The following is a 17,270-nucleotide window of genomic DNA, read 5'->3' as shown; positions in this document are numbered from 1 at the left end:
CTGTATTTAACACTGTTCACAGCTAGACCACAAATGAAAGTTTACAATAATAAATAAAGTATTACAAAAATAAATAATTCTCACATCTTCCATAACAGGTTATATTAGTATGTTTCTGTTGCTTATAACAAAATACCTGGAACTGGGTGATTTGCAAGAAAACAAAATTTATTGCTTACAGTTTTGGAGGCTAGATGTTCACAGTCCAGAGAACACCTCCAGTGAGTTAACTCTTTGGTGGTGGCTTTACAGTAATGCGGGAGTCTCACATGGCAGAAAATGGTGGAGCAGAGAGAGAGACTCTTCTGTGCTCTCATTTTAAAGCCCTCAGAACCATGCCCACACCCACCATTATTAAGCCATTCACTAGGCATAGACCTCAGAATCTAATCAACTCTTCAAGGCCCTGTCTTTCAATTACCTAATAGAATTTCCCACCCTCTTAGCAGTCACAGTGGGGATCAAGCTACTAATACATAAAGCTTGGGGGACATAATCTATATCATTCTACCCCTGGCCCCCAAAGTTTCTGTCCTTCCCATGGGTAAATACATTGATTCCATCCCAAGTCTTAACTTGTTTCAACTCAAAAGTCCAAAGTTCAAAGTCTCATCTTTGAAATCAAAGCAAGTTATCTACCGCCAAGATACAAAGGTGAAACAAACATAGGGTTCATATTCCCATTCAAAAGGGGAAAAATAAGTTAAAAGAAAGGGGTAACAGGTCCTAAGCAAGTCTGAAACCCAGCAGGGCAGGCATTAAATCTTAACACTGGCAAATCAGTACCTTGTCTTCATGGTCCATGTCCTCTGCACACTGTTCCAGGCGTCCCCAAGTCCTCAGGCAGCTCCACTTCTTTGGCTTTCTTGGTCTGAGGCCACGCTACAGCTCTTGCAGGCTGGCATTGCACACTGGTAGCTGTACAGATCTGGGGTCTCCATGGTGGTCCCACTGTCACTGCTCCATTAGGCATGTACTTCATGGGGTTTTTCTGCTGCAACTCCAACCCCACATTTCCTCTTGGCATTGCTCTAGCAAAGGCTCTGTGCAGTAACTCCATCCCTGTGACAGATCTCTTCCTGGGCCCTAGGCTTTTCCATACATCCTTTGAAATTAGGGTGGAGGTTCCCAAGCCTGCAGACCAAACACTATGTGGACATCATAGGGCTTCTGGCTTGTAGCTTCCAAAGCTGCAGGTCTAGCCACACCAATTTAGGCACAGCTAGGGCAGCCAAAGCAGCTGGGGTGCTGGTGTGGGGAGCAGCATCCCAAGGTGGCCCTGGGCAGCGAGTCCATGGAGGGTGCCTCGGGCCTGTTCTACAAGAATTTACTAAGGCAGTTTCAAGTATTTTGTTAAAAGCAACAGGAACAGACTGATACACAGGTATTTTACAAAATCTTCACTAGATAATGAGAAGTTTGAAGACACTTCTTCATTTACTCTAGAATCAGAATTGTAGCAATTAAGAAACTCTGTAAAAGGTGAAATTAGCAATAAGAGATGTATCAGGTATACAGGGTATGGTATAGAGTTCACCATTTCCATGAGCTATTAAGTTCTACTTGATCAATCATTTTTGATAAATATGGTCAATACAGTTTCAGAAGATTAAGATTCTGATTACAATGGCCAGAGAAATTAAATATTCTACTTTTTCCATAGTCAAAATTGAGCATGTTATCAGCTCAGTTTAGAATCTGTTTGTTGAAATTCCTTTACCATGCTCGGGCATTCTGTCAGGGCTGGGACTCAATGTGACCAAAATAGACAGGGGTCCTGCCCTTAGGAGGCCTACAGTCCAGTGGGAGAGAGAAATGTTAATCAGAGAATCAACAAGTGTTTGTTAACTGTGGTGAAGGCTACGAAGGGGGTGCCCTGGTTCAGAAGGAAAGAAAAGCTTCCCTAAGGAGATAACTTTGGACCTAAAACCTAAAGGATAAGCTTAGTAAGCAGAGTAAAAAAGGATCAAACAGAAGGACACCCTGAATCTGAAAGAAGCCTGTACAGGCCTCCAGAGAACTAAAAAGTCAACGTGTTTGGATTCTAGACAGCAAGGAGGAGAGATGAAGCAGCAGGATGGAAAGAGTTTAATCTTCATACCCAAACCGGGAAGTTATTCCCTACAGGGAGAGGGGAGTAAGGGGTGAGATTAAGCAGTAGTCTACATGAGCAGATGTAAATTTTCTTAAAGATAAAATTATTGTTATTTTAAGGATGGACAATAATTGTGCAAATGTGAAAAAAGGATTTGCATCCTATTGCAAGAAATCAGGTGAACCATGATAGTAGCTTGGGCAGGAATTAAGAGAAGTAGAGATGAGAGAAGTGAAAACATTAAAAAGATATTTAGCAGGTAAAATGAATGCAATTAGGAGAATGATAATGATCAGATATGAAGGATGGGTGTGAGAAAGAGAACAATCTAGAGTGGCCCTCAAGTCTCAGGCTTTTATGACTGAAAGCATCGTGATGACATTCACTGGGGGAAAAGGCTGGGCCTGGAGGGACAGATCTTGAGATTGGACTTGCTACAAGATTTTGAGGTGCCTTTAAGACTTCTGAATAGAGATACTGATGAATCCGTTAGATATACAGGTTCGGAACTCAGAGGAGAGGTCTTAGCTGGAGACATTGATTTAAAGACGGAATTGCGGAATCTGAGCCGTTGGCCATGGAGGTTTCTGTGGGGCTAGTGTTCAGTGCCCAGGAGCTCTTCTCTGCATGCTCACAGTCCCAGAAGCTGTCCCAGAGGTCACATGGCCCCAAGGACTTCGTCCCCAGTGGCTGTGCTGTGAGGAGCTCTGGCAGCTGCTGGCCAAGGAGCACTTGGAGTGCTTGGGCAGCTTGGTGACCTCTGGGTGGAGATAGGAAGAGGGCTTCATGGAGTTGAAGTCTCCTGCTGGTAAATTCTGGCCAACCAAGGGCTTCTCAGCATAGGGCCAGCTGCGGCTTCATCCTGAAGAGGCCTTATGTCTGATGGAGTGTGGTTCTATCCAGCTTTTCCACCAAGACCTGCCACTGTCTATCCAGGAAGCCTACCAGCTGCTCCTGACGGAGTTCACCATGACTTTCCTGCAACACCAGGTCTCCAGCCACTGAAGAGACTGGGCTGTGTGGTTCAGTGATTCCAACCATACTCTATCCTGTTCCCTTTAGGAGAGGCAACTTAACTTGGATGGCGGTGTCCAGCGCTTGGAGGATGGGATGGCAATAAAAAGAGGAGGAGCTCCAGCGCTCCATCCATTAATAAGAAGGCCAAGGGCCTGGAGAGTTCCCTGAAACCCAAGAGCCTGGCAGCCTCCAGCCCACCTCCTTGCAGCCAGAACAGCCGATGCCCAGAGGAGAAACGCCAGGAGTCAAGCCCCATAAAGGACCTGGTTGGACCCTTTCAGCTTCTGGGGTCCTTGGAACACTGCCCTGGCCTGGCAAGGGAGGGAGTGGGTTACACAGTAGAGAGTGGAGTCAAGGGGGTTGGGAAGCCACACTGGAACTTGGAGTGGATCTCCTTCCCCAACATGGCTTCAGACAGCCACCATACCCTCCTGCTTGTCCTAGAGCCAGAAGCCAAGCCACGAAGGAGAAGCTTTCCCAGCGGGAAAGGGAGCAACAGAAGGAGGCCTGGTACTTCTGGGAGGTTATGAATTCAGACCCTGAGGTGCAGCGCTGCTTCAGCCCATGGGACTACAAGGATCTGCTGCAGAGGTGGTACATCTGTGGGGCTGGCCTATCATCCCCTTGTTGAGCACTGGCCAGATGGATTCCCCAACTGTGGTTCTAGAGCATATTTCTGTGCTGCAGACAGCACACCTTGCTGATGGAGGTGACTGGCTGCTGGAGAAGCCCGGGGGCTTGGAGATCAGCTTTGATGTTTACCAGGCTGACGTCGTGGCCACCTTCCAAAAGAACAGCCCTGGCAAACCCTATGCCTGGATGTGCATTAGTGGATTTGATGCGTCTGTCCCAGCCTCAAGTGGTTGTCCTACCAGAGCTGGGATGTCCCTCTGATCTTTGCACTGGTGGATCACAGTGACATCTCCTTCTATAGCATCAGGGACTTTATGCTGCCCAGTGATGTGGAGTACTGGCCACACAGCTCTGCAGGGGCTGGAGCCTGCTCTGGAGGACCTGGACTGTCTATTCTCAAAAACCATCTCAGCTGCCTCCTGTACCCATACTCTGGCTGTAGCTGCAGAGGCCAATCTGGGCCTTGGCCCTGGGTGTCTGATACTTGCAAGAGAGCGAAACTGTGCCTCCTCTCACCTTATTTGACCACTGCAGTGTGTCCAAGGCCCAGGCCTGAGATTACTGCCTTGCAATGACTCCCCCTTGGAACTCAGAACTAGATTTCAGAAATCCAGGAGGTGGGGCAGGAGAGAGGACTCTGCCTTTAATGAGAGGGTGCCTGCTTCGTGTGATAATGCCAAAGCCATTTAAAATAGATCTCTTAGAAATAAATAAATAAGGACAGAATTGAAAGTATGTGTGTAGATAAGAGCATCACTGGGAGAATACACTCAACTGGAGAAAAGTGCATGGGTTTTGAGAGTGTTCTTTCCTGTTTTAGAACCATCTTCAACGCATTGAGGAAAAGTTCATAGCAAATATATTAAAGATAATGGTGTCCATGTCATTTAAAGAATATAAGAAGGTAGATAATATTATATCCCAAAGACACAAGCTGACTGACTAGAAGGGCAACGTATAATTATTGCCATGGGATGAAGTGGACCCAAACTACCGCACTAGCAATAGGAATTACAAACTTCACATTTTCCTGTAAACAATACTTATAGAAGCTTTGAATTACAGGTTGTTGTTTGAAATGTTTTTTCCTATCTTTCCTGTTTTTTTTTAAAGGTGGAAATTTTACTTCATTGGTTTTTTTCTTTTAATTTTTAAAAGAATGCATGATTGATGTAACAAACAAGAGATACATAAAAAAGAATGCAGTATATTCTATCCCTTACTTCCAAAACCACCCACAGAACTAGTTAACATTAAAAGTTTGAATTGCATTCTTCCTCATCTTTCTCTGTTTCATACAAATTATATGAACAAATATAGGCTTTTGTTGTTTTTAATGAAAATAATAACATAAACACATGCAATCAAAACTTGCTTTATAACAATGCTATATTTGAACAACCTTTTAATCAAAGCATATGCATATCCTAATTTTTTAAGGATATCATAATATTCCAAAGTAAAAAAATGCCATAGTTTATTCAACTGTTCTCCTTCTAATAGATATTCCAATTGTTTCTAGATTTTATGACTTTGCAATACCCTATGGGATTGCTGAAAAGTGAATTTTTTTCAATTTTATGGCTATTGTCAGATGACTTTCCAAAGATTTTGTAGCAATTTGCAATCCCACCATCAACTTGCCAGAATGCTCGCCAGCATTCTTTTCCAGCACTAGATGTTATGCTTTTTTTCATTTACTGCTAAATGGAAGAATGGAAAAATGAGATTCTCTTGTTTTAATTTGCAGTTTTTACTACCAGTGAGTTTATTTAGCTAATATTTTAATGTTTAATGTTCTCAATGTTTATGTTTATTAGCTAATATTTAAAATGTTAATACCCACCCTTTAATGTTTATATTTAGTTGCCGTTGTGTGCATCATCCACTCCATACCATACTTTCATATTTTAGAACAACAACAGCAATAAAAAGAAATTCATATCTTTATAATACATCTCTCTTTGAAACCAAAAACCTTTTAAGAATTCCAGATGGAATGAGGGACCTCTCATACACAGTTGACCCCATTGTTCTCACCCAAACTGGACTCACAATATTATTAATACAAACCTTCTAGATATTACAGGTCCACTCCTTATCCCACCTCACTTCCTTCCCTCCTACTCCTAATACATTAACTCCCATCACACACACTCATACACGCTTATACACTACACTTATTCTTGCATCTATTCCTTGACATATTATGCCCCATCCCTTATTTTTCTATCTAAACTGTGTTCATTCTTCAAATTCTCTAGAAAAATGGATATATAGTAGATATATGATTTTAGTGTGTTAAAACTCAAAGTCTCCTATCATCTAAATAATGCTTTCATGTCACTGGAGTATATCTAATCATTAAAAATGTGATAAAATTATTTTTCTATTTTCTTACTACTTATAATTCATATTGGTCTCAGAGAAGTTTTCTACAATGTCCTTCATTCCAACTGTAGCTAACTTAAGTATTGATGGATAATTCTTTTTACATGGTATTTAAATATGAGTCAACAATGTTTGTTTTTATTAAACGATATAGCCTTTGTCTTATAACAATGTTCTTTTCTGTCTCCATTTGTAGGGAAACTTTTTGGGTTCAAGTTCCCTGGTCTGAGAGTTCTCACTTACAGAAAGCAGTCCTTACCACAGGAAGACCCTGATGTGGTAGTAGTTGATTCATCTAAACACAGTGATGATTCAGTAGCCATGAAGCACTTAAAGTCTCCTACAAAAGATAGCTGCAGCCCCTCAGAAGCAGATGATACAAAAGCCTTGATACAGCCCAGCAAATGTTCTCTCTTGGTGAATATATCTGGACCTCTTGACCATTCCTCTCCCAAAAGGCAATGGGACCGACTCTACCCTGACATGCTGCAGTCAAGTTCCCAGCTGACTCATTCCAGATCAAAGGAAAGCATTTGTAGTATACGAAGGGCATCGTCAGTTCATGATATAGAAGGATTCAGTGTCCATCCCAAGAACCTATTCAGAGATCGACATGCCAGTGAAGGTATGTCTGATTTTTTTTTTAATATGAAAAGTATATTAATGGGTAATGAAAGGTATTTCCACATTGTTTTTCATTTCGACATTAATCCTTATGCGTTGGGGAAGGAGATGTGATTAAAGGCTATTAAAAATATGAGTCCTATATTTTACTGATTGTTACTGATTTCCTCTTTGAACCCCAGTGAGTAATTTAGTTTTTTCTGGCTTCTTTATTTGTGTTTCTGAAATGGTATGAAAACCATTATCTGCCCACCTCATGGAGTGCTAATTAATTAATGCTTAATATAAGATTTGCTTAGGTGATGAACACTATCATCGCAAGCATAATTAATTCTGCTGCACTTAGCAAATGGTCACTCCCTGGAAAGAAATAATGCCATGCCGTAACAAGGCTGTTTTATTGATCAACTCTTTCCAAATGTAGGAGTTACGAAATGCACTGACTGATCAGAAAGCTATAAACTGACAGGAGTGGGAGACGGGGGTGGGGAGCGAAAGGTTTAAGAAAAAAACAAGCAAACTAAAAGTCCTGATCTCAACAAAAACCAACCTGGAAAGTCAGATCAGAATTCATTTATTTCTCTCTGGCCTCTTTATGTTCACATTCTTATACTAGCCAGTAGTGAAAGTATCATGCTTAAAAAGCAACAACAGAAACAATTCATCATTAACATACTAATGGATAACATTGGTTGGGTATTTACTATTACTCAATGTAAGTGCTTGACATATGTCAACTCTTGTGTCATTTTCATACCTCTGTAAATTAGGAACCATTTTTAAACCACATTTTATAGATGAGTGAACTGAGGTTTAGATATTTTAAATAAACAGCTGGCCCAAGGATACAGAGCTAGTCAGTGCCAGAGCCTGGCTTCAATCCCAGGACTTCCTGTCACCAGAGTCCACAATAGAATGCATGTAATGTTTTTCCTCCCTCACTCCTGCTCTGTGAAGCCCTGTCATAGGAGCATCTGTCGAGTCCCTGAACTTTCCCCAGGGAGAATCAGAATACCCTGTACGGATGCATCAGTCCTGCTTTTCTGACTCTCGCAGATTTGGCTTCTTGAGAAGCTTGCTATCCTTTCTCTGGTATTCATTTCTTCAAGTGCCATCACCCCAAACCCCTGTGCTGCTGCTAGATTTTTTTTTAAAAAACATAATCCTTAGTATGGAGTACTAGGCACTTTGACAGCTGAACAGTTATTTTTCAAGCCTCATTTCTAGCTCCTGTAAGTCTCCTTCCCCTACTATATACTCTATTCTACACCTGTACAAATACAATTTGCCTTTTGCCAAAAATGTATCATTCATTTTCTTGCCTCATTACTTTTCTCTGCCTGGAATACTCTTCCCCACCTTGTTCCAGCTCACACTACTGCTCAGCTGCAGGGACTTATTTTCTCCTTCCCAAACCAGGAGAACTAAATCATTTCACACCTGAGTGTGCAAGCATATATTATAACATTTATCACATCCTATATTTATTATGCATTATATGTCTACCATTTTTGTTAGATGTGCAAGCAAACAATTATGTTGCTGTGAGCTCCTCTAGCACAAGAGCTCCGGCATAGTTAGCTCTGCAGCCTTAGTACCTGGCGCCGTCATCTACTTCTTGGCAGAAACTCAATAAATGTTGGTGTGACATTGAGAGGACCGTGCTCATAAATTATGTTCCAAAATCACGCACATCAGAAAATAATAAGTTATCTTTCTCCATAATACTCTGAATGTGAACCAAGTCTTAGGACTAAATCGTGTGGAGGATCTGTATCTGAAGGGCACAGCGAAGTAGAGAAGGCAGAGGAGGTGAAAGAAAATGAGTTGGCAGGGCACGATTCAGAGAGATAAATCAATATCTCAGAAATAGAAAGAACAGTTTTCTATAAGACAAGTTTGAGAAACAATGTACTTTAAAAGAGCAATTAGCGCATCCATTCTAATCTGCATTCCAAAGAAGGTCAAAAGAAAAAGGAAAATAAAATCAAGGACAATTCCCAAACTGAATAATCATTTAAGGCCCTAAACCACCTAGTAATGACAGACTATTTCCTGACAGGTTAAAACCTCTGTAATTTAATCTTTGAGCACTGGGTCCTATGGCTGAACAGCAATAAATCCAATACGGTAATTCAACTGAGCAACATATGTTTTAGTTAGTCTAGTTAGTGCAGTCATTTTCAGCAATCATAGTGACTTTTCAGCCATTGCCCTTTCAGAGATCAGAGAGGACCTGATTTATATATAATAACATTCAGAAACAATAAATTTGAAGATCAAACTAATACATAATCAATGTATCCTGCAGACAGCCTGTGTTTTGACAGTCGTGCTGAGTAGTTTAGATCATATTTTATAATTTAACTTTATTGTTCTTAATTTATGTTATCTCCACTTAGTACATAATTACTGATACAATTGTGGGAAAGGATGATTTAATGTTTTTGGATTTCTCAGTACAGGTACTATACATGGTGCTAAAATCATTCTAAATTTTCCTCCCCCACCCAAGCTAAGCTATTTTCAGAAAATGTATCACTTTTGTGCAGATGCTACAGTCGATGTGTGACTATGGATTGATAAATTCAGAAGGTATTTTGTACTTCGGCTTTAGAGAAATTTTAGCTACAAAATCATTGATTAGCATAGAACAAGCCATACCTCCTTAGGCTACATAATTTGATAAATTTTAGAAACTGAGTTATTGATAAGGGAAGATAAAAACACCTTTTAAAACTGATTTTAGTTTTATGAATCCGTGTAACTAGTTAACAGGTTAAAACCCACATGCACCTGATTTTTGAATTCAGATTGTCTACTCATTCAAATAGAGAAACTTCCTGCTATGTAGGCTGTCTTTTCAGAACTTCTTTGCAAATATATTAGTACATAATATTTTACATTATCCTCTCTCATTTTATCCACATTATCAAGTACCTTAGAAGTGTACTTCTCAAACCATCGATGGTGATGGATCAGAAATTTTTTTCTTATCTATCACGGACTGCTACATTTGTAAATACAATAAAAATACACTACTTGGAAAAACAAAATTTTAAAAATAGGCACACAAATATAAACCCCAATTGTTTTATTATTAGATTTAGGAGACATATTACTCTGTTAAATTGCTATAAAAGATTCTAAATACTTATTCTAATTTCTGCACTTATACTGCCATGGAAGAATAACAAGCCGATCTGAGCTAGTACCAGGGAACAAACTCCACACTCTGCCTTAGAATGTCAAAGCAGCATTAACTGCATAATGTGACTTCTTGCTAGTTTTCTTGGAATTTGTTAATCTTTATATATAATGTCTAGGTTTGGTGAGTACAGTTACCATTTTTAACTACTTGCAAGCAGTTATTACTTTACTAATGGGTTTTGGACCCAGCTTTTGAGGGAGATGTTAATTCTATGTAATCAGGATCTTGTCCGCTATCCCTGTTTGCTTTTTGTGATTCCCTCAAAGAGGGAAGAGAGTGATCATTAAGGGCCACAATTTTATTTGTGTATCTCTGTCCAATGCAGTGTCTCCTCTAGCAATTCAGTGTACCACACTATTGGAATTACTTCAGTTGTAAGCTTTGAAACAATTATGATATATTCCAAGGTTATAAATGTTCCCAGTGTTAGCATAGATGTCAACAAAATGTTGAACAGATAACATCTTGCATATATTTGAATGGTTTTGATATGACTTAATTTATTTTAAGCTCATGTGTTTCAAAGCTAGTAATGCATATTTTGTTAGTTGCAAGTATGTAACATCTAGACTGCTAATCTCAGTATAAATTTGAAAGCACTCCACTCTAAGATTTGAAAACAGCCCATTTTAATATAAACAAATATTTTAAATATTCTGGTTACTATACTGAGTGCATTGCAACACATAACTAAAAAATGTTCACATTCCCTGTAAACAGTCAAATCTTTCATTAATTTCTTGCAATTATTTTTAGCTAAGAATAGCTCTTTGAGTTATATTTGCTATTTTCAAAGTATACATTGAAGAACATTTGGGGTGTAGGAGGTAGTTAATAAAATTGTGATTAATAATGCAAGTTGGTTTATTAAGGTAAACTATTATCTTAGAAACATTTTTCCTTGTTAACATACTAGTTTAGATTATACAAAAAAAATTACTTAACATGAAAAATGTTGTGTAGTCTTTGATATATTGTTAAGTGATGGTTGAGGAGACACTAAATTGGCTTCTGACAAGGTTGAAAGTTATTGTCACAAATGCAGGCAGCTGGGGATGTCTTTCTCCAAGTTGCCAAAATTATTAAATCTCTACCTTAGAATCCATTTAAATTAACTGAGATAAATGTTCCATATATTTAAACAAGAATGTGTATTATGGAAGATATTTTTAGTGTTTGTATTTTACTTGGTGGAATAGAACCCTGTTCATTTTAATCAGATAAATTTTCCATCTTTGCATTCTGTTTTCTCTAATTGTTTTTGCAGAGGTAATTCAGTGTATATAACATAATTTCAGTCTTCATATTTCTCTCTCTTTTTTATCCTCATGTGCTCAAAACAGACAATGGTCGCAATGTCAAAGGTAATGTACGAACACTAACTTTAACATCTGATGCACCAAGTGCCCCTTTACTTGGCATGTTAACTTGCCTGCTGTATGCCCTGTTCAATGCAACATCTTCATGCTGCCCTTAGCTAGTCCAGGTGCCTGGTGGAGACATCATGGCTTGATTTTGCTGCAGACATTACTTTCTCAGCTGGGTCACCAAAATGACTACGAATTCCTTTTTCCTGCAAGAAATGTAAGCCTAGGTTGATAGTGAACACTTCCTAAGTATTCAAATCATTTGGAAAGAAATGGATATCAAGCTAAATATATTCCAATGTAAAAGAGGCACATAAGCCTATTTCCAATAACACATTTTTTTTTAGTACATGATTAAAATAAGCAAAGTGATAGATTGACAGCATCACTTCATTTGTTCCTCTTTTGTTTCCTTAAAACTAGTTTCACGTTCCTGGATGGCAGGGGGTATGGTTTTAAGCTTACCGTAGTAGTAAACTGTACATGCATGATAGTCATTTTCTAATTTTCTATATTATATTTCAACCATTTTTAATTGTGTTCTATATTAGTCTGAAGTCACTGGCATGACCTACAGCTACTGGGCAATACTCTGCATTAATCTGAATTTGGCAAAAATTTGAAATTCACTTCTGTTTTCTACTATATGACGGTAGATGCAAGGATCACAAAACATAAGCATATTGTTCTCATCAAATTGAAAATTGTTTGGGCTTAGTCTTTTAATATCGGACATGTATGCAAACTACAATCATTTTGTCTCATTTGCTGTGGGTGCACAAATGGTGACAGTGACTCATTTTGTGCATGCGTGTTGCATGAACGCGTCTCCACCAGTAACCATAATTACTCAGAATTCACTGTTTTGGCCTCTTCTGTATGTCTCTGGTATACTGACCACTGTGTAGTTTTGTATCTTGATTTCTCAATTGCTTACCTAATTAATTCAGAGCTAATGATGGTTATGAATTAATAGCACTAGAGACCAAAGATGTTTTGTGGGCAGCAGCCTAGAGTAATTTTAAAAAGAGACATTGTGACAGTTTTCCCCCTACTCCACCCCAATTTTATTTTGTAAGCATTTCAAAAAGGGTTTGTGCAGGTGACCTCCAACAGTGGGATTGGATTTCATCTATGTGATTTTTCTGTTTGGCCCATCCACTTTGAGATTTCTGAAAGGGAGCAAATTAGTGCCAGCTGTGGGTAGCAGTTTGCATTGTCATAATTCTGAATGTCACCTCAAGAAACAGGATGCAATCAGCTCTTGCCAACTTGCCTGTGTGAAGTATGACTGTCTTCAGGATTTAACAATTAGCAATAAATTAGTAGACATTAATTTTCCGGCTTTTTTAATACATTGAAAAATGAAACTAGTTTTTTCTCAATAAATAGAAAATTGGTCTTGCTTATCTTCCAAACTAGTAGTTCACATATTTGTCAAACTACAATAATTTTGTCTCATAAACAAGTCCATTTAATCTCCAACTTTTTTCTCAATGCCCCCCATTTTTTAATAGCTATAGTCTTTTAATAAAAATGTTCTTTTTTTCTTACATAGATTTCAGATCACATATCAATTTTACAGTCACAATTTAAAGTGCATAGTAGAATCATCAAAGTTGGAATTTAGGATTACAAATCTCTAAACCAGTGTAGAAAGTTTTCACATATTAATATTTATGAGGTTAAGCCCCCTAGTTAGAAAAAAAATTCACAAAATTAATAAAATTTCATGTAAATATGCACCCCAAAGTTTTCATTATGTTTTTTGGGCTCTGGTTATGAGAACTATTAAACAATGTTTAAGTGTTTGCCTCTTTGAAATATTTACAGGGCAATTAATATACTAATTAGATACAGGACAATACATTATGTGTGCTTTAAAAAATTTTTTAACTTTGATTCTAAACCAGATTTAAATAAAAGATTAACAAATAATAGACATTTCTACAATGCTGTGTGTACAAAATGTATAATTACAATTATTTCTAAACATAATTCAACCAAAAATAATTCTTTGCCAAAATAAAATGTCAGGAATGCATTTGGAACATTTTCAAGATCGTCTGGCTTATTCCCTTCAGGTGAGGTGTTGGCTAAATCCCTTGCACAGGTGGTACAGGCATCTTTATCTCCAGAGGAAGCCATTCTTTAACTTTCTTGGGAAGTCTGTTATAGTGCCCATTACACAAAGAAGTAACCTAAATTCTTCTTGCTGAGATGTAATTTTCTTTCCCTTCATCTATCTTCAGTGGATAGAGATACTAGCTGGCTACTACTAATCTTGATGTAATATCACAATATAAAGAAAGCAAATTGCTACTCAATCTTTTCTTCTAAAACTAAAGAATTTCCGCTTAACCTTCTTTCTTAGGATGAATTTTATTTTCCTTTAATACATTTTCTTAGCACTCTGACTCCTTAAAATAACATTTGAGATTTCTTTTTTTAAAGTGTAACCCATTATGAAAGAGTAGAAAAGCTATTTCAAATAAATTGTGTGTTCTGTATATATATGTATTGTAATTTTTAAGAATTTCTCTAATATGAAAGGGATATCTAATCCTATCTCAATCACTCATAAACTGATTTTCCACTCAAATTTAGTGGATTCTCTGCCTATTCTGCTTTCTAAGTTATCAATAAAAATGTATTGCCCTACTTAGTAAGTAAGTCATTAATACAATTTTACCCCTCTGTTGCTTCCACCTCCTTATTATCTCAAGTAATCCTGCATCCCTATACTGGTATGTTCGGTTTCCAATTTGTCTATGAATGTGTCATACGAGTCAGAAACAAAACTACTTTTGAAATTTGCTACAGATTTCACCTCCTCTCACTGTGAAAACTATCAGACTCATAAAGAAAATACATTGATCTGATACACCTTGTTTCTCATAAGCTACAGTGGCCATTACCAGTACCTTGTGACCTTATTAGAATTTTCAAATTGATTTTCAATGTTGACAGTTTTCTTCTGTAAATTATACTCATGTCATTCATTGAAATAGACAATATTGATACCAAATACAAATAATTCAATAATTACTCTTTATGTATCTTTCCAATTGTTAAACTGGTTGCTTTATGCTTATGACAGTATTCTTTTACAAAGTTTAATTACTAAACACTGCATTTGCATTTTCTGTACGGCACTTCATCAAGTTAGATTTTATTAAACTTTAGCCAAATAAACTCAGTGTCCTAAAAAATAGTGTACAAATATCCAATGATTTAAAAACAACCTTACTAATTTTGATTTCCTTCTTTCCTTTCTCATTCGGCCCTAAGAACGATAATGTCAAAAAAAAATTACTTTTTGAATAAAATCTATCAGATATCCTTAATTACATTTTACATTTCCAGGATTATCTAAAAAAGAATATATTCTCCTTTAGTATCTTGTAATTCATGATAAATTTAGATAACCTCATTATATAAATTTAAATATCTTTAATGTAAAATTCTTCCCAGTTGTTGCTTTAACCTGTAGCTTAATCTGTAAATGTAGGGTATTTCTTTGTAGCTGGAAACTTGCCTAGTGTATACTTAATCAGACACTGTAACATATTAAAGCTTTATCTAGCTATTAGTTTTGTGTACTTGGTTACCTGTTTTCCATCTTCTAATACATTGGAAAATTTAATCTGATCATTCATCTTGCAAATATTTCTCTGAAAAACCTCAAGTCCTCCCATATACTTTTGAGTTTTACATTCCCTTCTGTTAAATCTATGATTTCCCTTTATTTCTTCCCATTCATTTTCTTTCAGTTCATTTATTTTGTTTTTCAGGTTATTCTCCTTTCTTTCATTAGAATTTTAAACCCCATCTGTCCATGATCACTCTCAGTGAGGCTGCTTTTCACCTTTAAATCCTCAACCAAGGCCTTTCTGAATATAGAACTAGGAGGTAGGAAACTGTATTATGATTTCTAGTCCTTGATTCTTATTCCCTTTTGGACTTACATTGTTTGCTTACATTTATAATTGGTGTAATAAGGATATTGTTAATACCTACCTTAGTTAAAGTGTTGGAAGTGTTTTTCATTAGAATTTAGATAGGTTTTAGAAGAACCTAAGCCAACACTGATCATCTTGCAGACTCTAAAAGACTTCTGCATATAAACATCTGCTTCAAAATAAGTAGAAAGAAGCACAGTGATCTTTGTTACACACAATGAAATAAATTGAAAAATGCCTCATCTAAGTAGAACACAAATTATTTTAAGTAATATTTTATTTTGCTGAATTCAGTAAATGTATAGATTTAAAAGAAAATCTAGATTAACTCTCTAAGACTAAGATTTTTTTTTTTAAAAAAAGACCAGAGGAGCAGTTTAGAAGATTTTTATGCCAGTAAATAAAAGAAACTAAAATAGCAATTGCAATGAAGTTGCACATTCTGAGGTCAAATCTGGATATGAAATTTTATTTATCAACCAGTTTCTCAATCCTGTCAGACCCAATGTCTCTTTTTTTCAACAAATATGTTGTTATGGTAATTTCACTATCCTGAAATGAAATTCAGAGATAATTTAACCTATTTATAAAGAATCAACATGATTCTCTAACTGTAATATAAAGGAGAAATAAAGAAGTATTATAAAAGTAGTTTATAATAGTAATATTGCTACACTAGAAGACATTACACAGTAATCAGACATATAAAAAAAATAGCTTTAAAATCATTAAGGACATGAGAAAACATTCCATACAAGTACTGGATAAAATGTTAGGACAGGAATATAGGTGGACAACAAGATAAAAACCACCATTGGAGTCAATAATAATATTTGGACTTATTTATACATATACTTTAAAAGTGGGAAATAACCAGAATTGAATTATGAATAACATACAAAGAAAAACCAGGGAGAAAATGAGCAAGTATGATATTTTCATTAATGAGCTGGCCCTTGCTTTTAAGTGTAGTGTCAAAATGATTCCCTATGTGATTAAATGCAATAGTAATGAATTGCACAGAAGATAGAAATCCCTAGACGTCAGGGCATATATTCATCATCTGATACTTAAAAAAGACCTTGCAAACCATAACACTTTGTTAAACGGTGGGAGATAGAAAATGAATTGGAAATTAAATGGCAATCAAGACAGTATAGAGAAGTAGTGGCAGATCTTTAGAGAGTTGTTAGAATGAAACTGAAAACTGGACTGGCCCCGTGGTGCACTCGGGAGAGTGCAGCGCTTGGGAGCGCAGTGGCGCTCCCACCGCGGGTTCTGATCCTATATAGGAATGGCTGGTGCGCTCACTGGCTGAGCGCAGTGCGGGCGACACCACCCCAAGGGTTGCGATCCCCTTACCGGTCACAGAAAGACAAAAAGAAAAAAAGAATGAAACTGAAAACCAACAGGCCACCCAAGACAAATACATACATAATTTCAAGTGTTTAGTTTTTAACACATAGATTTCTTTTCATTTCTTCACACATCATTTTACACACATAGGAGGATAACAATATGAGCTATTCTGAAAGAAATTTTATTAGTGATTTTTAGTGTGACTCCTGTCATTCTCTGCAAATTTGGTATTTGGTCCCAACACTGATAAAAGCAAACTCAAGTCTCTTAACTTACATATTTGCACATGACAGCTACAAACACAGACTGTAACCTGAACCCCGAAAGTTTTTATTGGCTACTCAAATACCACAGAGTGTAGCTCTAAGAATTTTCCAAAATGGTAAACAACTTTTGATAAAGTTCTGAACAAAGCAATGTATAATCTTCCCTCTATATGGTAGTCATAGCTCTGGAAATTTCAATGAATATTAAAATCATATAAAAAGCACATTGTGCTGTTTATATTCAAACAGTTAGGTTCAAGGCTCAGGTCATTATAAACAGTCTCTTCACCTACATGAATGCCCCTTGGAACATATGAGACAATGTTTCAAGGTGAGAGAACTGTG

The 17,270-nt window shown here is 37.1% G+C and overlaps 1 protein-coding gene and 1 pseudogene across 1 annotated transcript in view; both read left to right on the top strand.

Moving 5' to 3' along the window:
• Nucleotides 1-17,270, top strand: part of KCNH7 (potassium voltage-gated channel subfamily H member 7) — a 491,077-nt gene that overhangs the window by 347,900 nt on the left and 125,907 nt on the right. Inside the window, exons 4-5 of the mRNA XM_063105048.1 lie at nt 6,333-6,761; nt 11,315-11,335. Of these exons, the coding sequence (XP_062961118.1) occupies nt 6,333-6,761; nt 11,315-11,335 (450 nt within the window). The remainder of the gene's footprint in view (nt 1-6,332; nt 6,762-11,314; nt 11,336-17,270) is intronic.
• On the top strand, nt 2,065-4,320 carry LOC134388219 (tRNA-splicing endonuclease subunit Sen54-like; annotated as a pseudogene).

This window comes from Cynocephalus volans, chromosome 1, assembly GCF_027409185.1.
Source record: "Cynocephalus volans isolate mCynVol1 chromosome 1, mCynVol1.pri, whole genome shotgun sequence".
Lineage (NCBI taxonomy): Eukaryota > Metazoa > Chordata > Mammalia > Dermoptera > Cynocephalidae > Cynocephalus > Cynocephalus volans.
The sequence above is the reverse complement of the archived record's forward strand: the minus strand, read 5'-3'. Positions and strand labels throughout refer to the sequence as shown.